At 41.4% G+C, this 9,595-nt stretch overlaps 1 protein-coding gene across 2 annotated transcripts in view; it reads right to left on the bottom strand.

The window, feature by feature from the left end:
- The window catches only part of pld5 (phospholipase D family member 5), a 13,175-nt gene extending 5,281 nt beyond the window's left edge, over positions 1-7,894 (bottom strand). Inside the window, exons 1-7 of one of the 2 annotated variants that reach the window (XM_015029511.1) lie at positions 7,579-7,891; positions 5,299-5,435; positions 4,000-4,183; positions 3,666-3,774; positions 2,372-2,499; positions 1,512-1,709; positions 119-270 (exon numbers count right to left, since the gene is read on the bottom strand). In XM_015029511.1, coding sequence (XP_014884997.1) covers positions 119-270; positions 1,512-1,709; positions 2,372-2,499; positions 3,666-3,774; positions 4,000-4,183; positions 5,299-5,435; positions 7,579-7,611 — 941 coding nt within the window. In that variant the 5' untranslated portion in view covers positions 7,612-7,891. Of the gene's footprint in view, positions 1-118; positions 271-1,511; positions 1,710-2,371; positions 2,500-3,665; positions 3,775-3,999; positions 4,184-5,298; positions 5,436-7,578 lie in introns of both variants that reach the window. The other variant, XM_015029512.1, reaches the window with a different exon arrangement.
- Between the last annotated feature and the right edge of the window lie 1,701 nt (positions 7,895-9,595).

Here is a 9,595-nt window from a genome sequence, read left to right on the forward strand (position 1 = left end):
CCCTTAAGGAATTTTAAACCCCCCCCCTGGGCCCAAAAAAAAAACCCAAAAAAAAATTAAAAAAATTTACAAAAAAAAAAAAAAAAAAAAAAGAAAAAGCTTTTCCACACTCACACACCTCGTGACTGAAGTGCCTCTGAAACTCCTTTTGACCAGAGGAAGATAATCGGTCACAGAAATGAAGATAAACGTCTTTGCGCTCTGGATGACTTGATGGATAGCGTCTACATCTCTTGTACGATCTTTGGGACAGAAGTGTTCAGGGGAGGTCTGCAAAAAGGATGTAGCGCTTAGAAAGGCATCTGCTTAAATTTTTAAAAAAAAAAAAAAAAAAGTACAAGATCCACCAGATCAGAAAGGATGTTTATTATATTAATTAAAATTTCAGCGATAATCGTCCAGATAGTTCCTTCTTTGTTTTCTCCGAAATTAGAGAAAACAAAGAAAACAATGATGCCCCTTCTACAGCCGTAGATCATCGTAAGAGGAAACGGGGCCAAAGAGGCGTTTGAAGCATCCAGAGGCCTGTGACGGCACGGCTTCATCAGCTTCTGCAGGATGATAGATGTGCTAAACACAACTGATAAGTGTCTTGTAGCTTGGAGGGCAGCAAGATCAATCGCCATCAAACGAGGCTATGGCACCGAAAGAGTCAGACTCAAGGTGCTGCTCGGTGTGACGCTGACATGATTAATCATTCCACGTGTTGTTAGTTTGTAACAAACGTTTCTATAAAGAGAGTCAAACACGAGATGCTTGCAAACATCTCACGCAGACCAGAACAGCAGTAAAAAGTTTACTACACAAATTTAGCACCGAATTACAGCGCATCTGGCTTATAACATTTAATGCCACTGCGAAGGAAGAACTGCAAAATGTGTTTTTAGAAAACATGACCTGGGTAGCATCCCTACTCTAGTGAACCTCAGTCTTCTCTGATTGCTCAGACATTGTGCATTAAACTACCTTTCGCTTCATGTTGAATGAGTTGTGCAGAATGTCTTATGAGACTGTAACGCACTAGGGCGTTTGCATCATTGTGACAATTTGTGAAATGTTTTAGACTGATGTCTCATGTTTCTGTTGTGAAATTAATTTTCTGTCGTGCACCAATCTTTTGTGAAAGCAACTAAAGTGACAGTGCTTGAGTTATTTCAGAAAAACATACAAATGAATAGTATATTGTATCTTATTGTATGCTATCATACCATAAAATATTATATTACATCACAATCATACTACATTATATCACATAGTATTGCATTGACTCGTATGACGATGCATAACAACAATAAACCATTTGGATAATTTCAGTCAGTGCAGGGAAAAAGAATGTTTGGTCAATTTTCAGAAAGCGCAAAAAAAAAAAAGCCCAGAACACCACAATAGCCAAAACGAAAAAAAAATTGTTCATTTCGACAACAGCTACACAAAGAAAATACCTAAAACGCAACTTTCTCAGGACATAGGCATGCGGTACAGCTTCTGATCGTAAATAATGTGTTCCTCACAGACAAATAAGCGGTAGCCGGTGTGGTGTTGAGCTGCAGCTCCAGGGCCTCATGCTTCCCGTAGAGGGCTGTAACTCTCTTCGACCAAATGGAGGGGATATAGTCCCTGTCATGAAGCTGCCAGTAAAATGAAAAAACTCTGTGGAGGTCCAGAGCGAGACAGCTGCAGTTATACACCACCACTCCAAGTTCTTTCCTCTGTGGGGTGTCAGGGGAGGGAAAAGAGCAGAGAGAAAACATGACGCAGCAGAAAAGTTGGCGTCTCTAGTGCACACACTTTCTGAGACAACTACATATCTTGACCGTCAAGATGGAACCAGCCTTTAACTGCAGTAACTTTTTCTGTCTGCTGCTGTTGTTGTTGAGGAGTTCAGCTCACTTGTCCTCATAACTTTGCTTGGTTACATTCAGGTCTGCAGGTGTTTGTTTCTGCACTGTCTTTTTTTTTGTCAGCTGTCACAGCCTTCGTCAGTGACTGGATTTTGTTTTCCTTCCTCTGTTTCTACGTAAATTCTCCTGCACACCAAATGGATGTTCTCAAACATATGTGTCTATTTTCCTCTCCTTTGCCTCATTTGGCTTTGGTTGCAGCTCCATGCACTGCTGAGACATCAAAACAGCTACATAACGACTTTAGTGTAACAGTTCCAACCTCATTCATATTTAATGGTTTGAATTAAACTCTAAATAAAAAGAGGAATGCTGCTTTTCTTTCTGGGCAGCCATCTTCGGGCAAAACTTGAGGCCTGTTAAGATGGTGATATGATTTTGCGTGTGGCTAAAAATTGACTGCAGACCCGTGGAAGCTCGACAACTGAAAGGCCACGCCAACGCAAGCGCAGCTCATGTTTGTTGTTCACCTTGGACAGTGACCTCCAGTCCATTTCAGCACTTCCGATGTAAATGTGCGTCCGGTCCACTATCCAGAACGAGGAGTGGAGGCCTCCTTTGGTGAGAGCTGTCATATTGACAAAACGAACCTGGGCATCTACAAACAGCAGAGACACGTTTTATTAGAAAGGCTCTGAGATAATAAGGAGAGAACGGTGGAAATGCGCCAACTGGGCTCATGTTGTCTGAGATATGAGTGAAGGCAGCAGTGTTGACAAAGTGATTTACAGAAAACTTTCAATGGATCTGCCAATCTGAAGGCTGATTCTTACAATAACTTGCTAAAGTGTTCATACCCATTGACATTTTGCCAAGATTATCACAATGCAATCACAAAGTGGCCAGGAAGTTACACCAAGTTTTGCCTTTTTTTTCTTCTTTTTTTTAAAAATAAAAATCTAAAAGTGTTATGCTCATTTGTATTTTGTGTAGCCACTTGTCATAAACCACCTTATCTAGAGGGTGAAGTTGTTGCCCAATCCTCTTAAAGCTGCAGTATGTACCTATTATAAATAAATTGTTTTTGTTTTTACATATTTGTTGAAACTCTCACTATGTTGTGATAGTATAACATGAGAAATAATCTGAAAAAAATGGAGCTCTTTTGCCATTTCCCAATGCTGCTGACATTATTTACAGAAATACAACGCTCAGTCACAAACAACCAATCAGAGCCAAGAGTAGGGTCTTAGTGCTCCTAATGTTTTTTTTTTTTTATCCCAGGATTGTCTTCTGATTTTCTGTATCCATTTCCTCATCAGCATGGCCTTGGTTGGTTGGTTGTTTGTTTGTTTGTTTACTGACATTAGAGTAGTTGGTCTCATACGGACCGCTCACATTCGGCTTATGAAAGGTAATCTGGTTGCACTGGGTTTTCTTCAGAGCCATCAGTTAAAGCTACTAAATATAAATGTACACCAAACATTTAAGAGTTTTATCCTAAAACTGTGTAAATCTACGTACGCATCACTCTGTAAAACATTCACTGGGATTTGTGGTTGCAACGTTGCAACATGTGAAAAATGTAAAAGCCCGCGCTTTAATTTTAAGGCAGTGCAGTGCGAACCTCAGTTTTCTTCTTGACAAACCAGTGCAGCTGGTTCCAACTAGCTTCACGAAGTCTCTACGACACAGCAGGATCTTGCTTAAAAAGTGGAAAATGCCTTCAGGTTGGCAGGGTAAAGACGTATAAACTGTAGCCGTCATTTGTCACAGTAGTATAAGAAATAGCAATTATGCGGTTGAAATGTGACAGGCGCTCACTGTGTGCTGCCAGGGCTTTCAGCTCGGAAGAGTTTGTCAGACTGCTGGCAATCTTCAGCTTAACCCCACGAGATTTCAGCCGGAGCAGTCTCTGGAACAGAAGCTGACCCTGAGGAAGAGAGAGACGTTCTGTCCTGCTCTAGCTGAAGATTTCAGCAGCGTTTCTGTCTTTCCGAAGGGCAACGCTTACATTTCAGTAGCTGTAACCTCATTAAAAAAGATGACACGGGTGTTTAATTAAAAAAAAAATAATAATTGCGTCTGCTTGGTTAGGACGCTTATAAAATTTTTTTAAAAAGACTGTTTTCATTTTCGTGCAGAGAGCGACGCGTACCTGTGCTGCAGTGCCGGGTGTTGGCTCCAGATCCCAAGCATTTAAATCCCAGACAGACGACACCACCTCCACCGAGAGCTTTGCTTTTTCTAGGAGTGAGTGGAAGCCGACAGAAAGAGGAATGTGATGCCTGCCGTCCACGTGGAGAGAGAGGTCGTCTGGGATGTTCTCCGCCAGCACGATCCTGAAAGAAACAATTTCTTTTGTCCTCTTGCAGTTCCACTGAGATCTTCCTTATCTTATCAGCACTAACCTAACATGATTTTTCTTTTCACTAAGAACTGTAACCTGAAGATAAAAGCGCGGCTGAGTTGAGAAGAGTAGATTTTCCCTGCAGGATTTTGCAAAATACTTGAAGCTTTGAAAAGCACTCAGTAATGACAAAAAATAAATAAACAAATTCTATTTTAGTGGGAGTAACTAGCTTATCAAATTGCGTTGCAGTAAACTCCAGTGGATAAGTCGATATCGATTATGAAGCATTCAAGTTGCCTCTGAGTGGGAAGCTGTTTGACCTTTTGGCGATGACTAGCTAATATCAATACAGAACCTTTAGCTTAACAAGTACCTTGTAGGCTACCGATGTTGGTGTCTATTTTCAGCTACATACATTCATTTTGCCCCCAAAAAAGTCGATGCCCACCCCCCCCCTCTCACACGCATCGTTTCAACCAGACAGCCATTTGTAATCCATAGGGGGGCGCAGAAGAAAAAGTTTGGGAACCACTGTTCTATGAGGTTCAGGTCAAGTCTGTTTTTTCCTACCCCAGTCTAGCACAGTGAAACTACTGTCATTGAACCAGGTAGGTACTTTTGACAGAGTTTACAGGGACATTAAATCATCATCTCCACAAGATCTGTCAGTAGAATAAAGCATTACGTTCTCTAAACATTCCCTGAAAGATGATCTGAAATTGAAACACAGTCAACAAGTTTTAGCAGAAGACACCCAGATCATCACTGATGACTGTGGGAACTTTACACTGGACCTCAAGGTCTACAGCAGCAGTGACTTAACACTGCCACAAGGGGTGAGACAGATGTAGCCCATTCAAACACCTGAATCCTGTCCAGTTATCCCTGTTGCTTGTGCTTCCACTAAGCTTTCCATCAACGTGCTGGGCTGCAGCAGTCTGTGAATAGTCAACTCCTTTTTTCTCTCTGCTAAGGGTGTCAATGACTGTCTGCTAAACGACTGTATTTGTTTTCTATAATATTCCAACTTTTTTTTTTTTATACAAATGAAATTACACTTTCAAATTTTGTCTTCGGGCCGAACCTGTTTGCAGAACTTCTCACCTGCAGTCTCTGCTGCAGTTTTCCTCCGTGATCCCGTCCTCGCTGTCCCCCCAGATGTCCACGGAGGAGAAGATGAGCACCATCAGCACAGCAGAGCAGCAGAAGAGGGCCAGGGTGGCGATGCACTTCTGCTGGGTCTGGAAGAACAAGTTGGAGACAAACTAAAGTCTGGAGGGGGTTAGGGAGGTTGCACCTAGTGAAAACGATCAGCCTGCGTATGCTAATGTCTTCAGTCGATGCAATTGATTAGAACTTAGGAGTCCTGATCGATGGGAGTACTATGCGACAGTTAGAAGCCGTATGTGTCCAGAAAAGTGCCGAGTCCAGAGCGCTCCAAGTTAGTCCCACCAGACAAAAAAAAAAAAAACACCTTACTTTTATTTATAAAACCATGCTTGGACTGTTGCCGAACATCTATGATCTAATATTGATTCATATTCTTTGCATTCATGTGATAATTTCTTGCTGTCTGCCCCATTTCCCTGCACAGAATTGGGGAAAAAGGAGCCTTTGTTCACTCTGTACTGTCTACACTGTATTTCATTGAGCACTTTTCTGTTTGTGCTTACAGGACTAGAGATGACTTCCTTAACTTGTGACTGTTTTAAATAATTAGTTGTATGGCTGTTTAATTGTGTAACTTGTAATTGTTGTGTAACCTTTGCTGACTCTTGGCCAGAACTCCCTTGAAAAAGATGTGGGACTTTCCTTATTTAAAAATAAATAAATAACTAAAATAATACAAACAAAACAAAAACTAGTTGAGTTGAACCCTCTGGAGCTGAGACAGTCATAAAGAATATATTGGAAAACTCTTCCTCCTGCTTTATTGTCCACCAACAACACAGCCTCAGGTGAAGAGAAACTTATGAACTCCGTCCCAGGACAGACAGAGACGGCACTGTGTGTGTGTGTGTGTGTGTGTGTGTGTGTCTGCGTGTGTGTTTTCTTTTTCTGAAAAGCAATATATCAGCGGCTGTACTTGTGTGCATGAACACGCCTTGCGTGGTATTTTGCACACAGCAGCTGCAATATGTTTGGAATGACATTTCGGGTTGTCGGAGGTTATAACACCACAGCCCCGACCCGGCAGCAGGAGTCCTGAATCTATCAGTGAGGTAGCTGTGTTTTGCTTACAGCTGCAGGATTTTTCTCCCCTCATCTCATTCCCTCCGTTTGGCTTTGTCGGCTTGGGGGGGACGCTGTCAAAGTCCCATTACTTATTCTCTTTTGAGCGTTTGTTCAGTCCAGTCAATTTCATATCACTGATGCACTCGGCTGCGCACGCACCTCCGGAGGCAACAACAGCTTTCATCAAGACAAAAATAATGAACATTATTCAGGCAGCCTTCCGTGGAGACGCGGAGCTGCGGGATGTTTCTGTCTCCGGGAACGAGGCTCGGCATTCGGAGCTCATCGTTTCGATTAACCGTGTCAAGGACCAGAAGTGACAGCGTGTATGTCTGTGTGGCCGCGAAGGCAATGAAGCGTCGTGAATCAGAAATAGTCTGACAGGTAGAAACAGGCCAGTAACTCACACAGTCTACTTATAAGTCACCCCCTCAAAAAAAAATAAAAAAAAAATAAAAAATACAGCAGCTGGTTTACAGTAGCCAGTAGAAACCGGCTGACAAGGCTGGAAACTGGCAGAGTTTTATACAACTGATGCTTGTTGGTTTAAGATGGATCAATTCACAGGATATTTTTATATATATAAATATATATATATATATATACTCTGACTCCGGTATGGAATATACATGACAATATTTTTCAATTATGAAGTGTAGAAGAGGATCAAAACCTAAGTAAACCACATTAAATCATTCCTTCATTTAACAGACTTGTTTTATAGTATTTTTGCCACAATAACATTTTTTTTTTAAATCCATCCTTTTTTTTCTACATTTATTTACGAATTTATTCATTTTCACTTATCTATTTACTTCCATGAAAAGCCTGAACACAAAGGCAGGAGAAATGAATTTGGTAAATGTAAAAGATTTCCTCACATTCTTCAGATTCACTTTAAGAATCCTTCTTTTAAACAAAGAAAATGATTTCTGTCACAACCCAATTTATGGAATTCAAAACAGAATTAAATAAAAATACATTTAAGAAATAAATCCTGCAGAAACCTGCCCTTTTTTTTAACCACGTTTTGTTGATTTGACGTGTTTAGTTTTGAAGCAAAAAACAAAAATAAATGTTATGAATTTAAGCCTTGAAATCTACAGACAAAGTGAGACAAACTGTGTTGTAGAGAGCTGTGAGCATCACCTTGACGGGCTCCTGCGGGGCGGGTCCTGCCATGAGAGCAACACTCCTTCAAACTTCTCCGACCGATGCGAACCAGCAACTCAGTCCCACAAGTCTGTGCAGCTCTTCGTCTTCATTCCTCCCATCCACCTCACATCTTCACTCTTTGCTGCCGTCTCCATCTCTCTGCTTCTTCGCCGACCAGAAAGGGCGTGTGTGTTTGAGCGTGTGTGTGTGTGTGTGTGTGTGTTCCTCAGCTCTCGGTTCTTCACACATCCTCAAACAGTTCGTCCAGGCTCTCTGTGTTTCTGCTACTCGCTGGAGGAGGAGAGAGAGAAAGATGGAGGACCACCTCCCACCCCCTTGCTCTAACGACCGATGCAGCGCTCCTTTTGCCTCCTCCCTCCTCTTCTTTCTTCTGGGTCTCCTCATCATCTCTCCTGTGTGTGTAAAACTTGTGACAGAGACCATTTGGCTCGGGCAGGGCATAATATTCTTTATGAGACTCTGAAGCTGTTCTGGACGCTCATTCGGGTGCCTGCACATTTTCCCCCACAGAGCTGCTCACGAAGAAAACAGTTAGTAGCTTCTGTGAAGCTTCATCTCATGGCACACATGAGTCAGCACTACACGGTCCAACCCGATCACCACTCTGCTTGAATTATTGTGCTTTTCAGTTCACTATTTCGCTGCACTTACTTACATTTCACTTCTGCTGCTTCAGTTTCAATGGTCTGCCTCTTTCTCTGTGGTGGTACAAAAACAGATGAAAAAAATGCACACACTTTATTTAACCTGACTCCTTCCTCGCGGATGAACGCAGCGTTGCCTGATGGCACAATAACAACATATGCTGCTGACTGCAGGCAATCTGTGATGCTGTTCATCAGCCCGGCACTTTGCACTGAGAAAAGTTGAATGAGTGTAAACGAGGAAACCCGTTTTGCAGGCCCTACAGAGTTGTAGTGACTGGACAGAGAAGAAGATAAACAGATCTATATTTTCGTGATCTTTGAGTTTGACTTGGTAACTAAGGTTCCTTTCATTTCAGTGAATTTCTCTATTTTGGGTTTTTAGTTTCTATATACAGTATACTGTTACTTTATTTTTTATTTTTTTACTTGGGTTCCAGATACAGGACTCATTTTTTTTGTTTTGTGAGTTATAAAATTCGGAGAGGCTCCAAATAATTCAGTTTGTTAATATTGATTAAAGATAACACTTGATTTGAAGGAGTGTGCATAAGACTGATATGACATACCACCTGTCATGAGCATGAAGGAGCCTTTATGAATGTCTATGACTGTTATCATGAAGCGTCACTCGGTAAATAATGACACTTTTAATGCAAAGTTGCTCTAAAAGTTGCATTGAAAGTCCATTAAAAGTGCCAGCTTTGCACTAAAGTGTTATTATTCTGCAAATAATGCAAAGCTGGCACTTTTAATGAACTTTCAATGCAACTTTTAGAGCAACTTTGCATTAAAAGTCATTATTTACCGAATGACGCTTCATGATAACAGTCATAAACATTCATAAAGGCTCCTTATGCTCATGACAGGTGTTATGTCAGTCTTGTGCACGCTCTGTCAAATAAAGTGTTGTTACCTGATTAAAAAAGCAGCACATATAAGCTACAAAAAAACCCCAATGAGATATTTTAAGTTTTTATATTTTCCTGAATGTAATTCAGTGTTTATTCAGTTATTACAGCTGATCAAGCAGGTAGCTTTCAGCACAGCGAAACATTTACTTTTGAAAACTGTCTTCATTTTCCACTTTCTGCTGCATCCCACGAGTCACACCAACAGAGAGCAGAGCACAGAAAGCTACTAATTGAGTTTTAATTATAAAGACCTACGGAGCACTAGGTGAGGTTGGAGATAAAGACAAAGTCATGGCAGATGAAACTGCTGTGTTGAGGACAGGTGCCCTCTGCACGCCACGCTGTTTGCAAGAGTGAGGAAGAGAGGGAGTAAAACAAGGGGGTGAGACGGAGGTGACGGAGGTGACGGAGGCGTCTGACTAACTCCCAGGA

The sequence above is a fragment of the Poecilia latipinna genome, unplaced genomic scaffold, assembly GCF_001443285.1.
Source record: "Poecilia latipinna isolate Pla-1442-1.1 unplaced genomic scaffold, P_latipinna-1.0 Scaffold155, whole genome shotgun sequence".
Classification (NCBI taxonomy): Eukaryota; Metazoa; Chordata; class Actinopteri; order Cyprinodontiformes; family Poeciliidae; genus Poecilia; species Poecilia latipinna.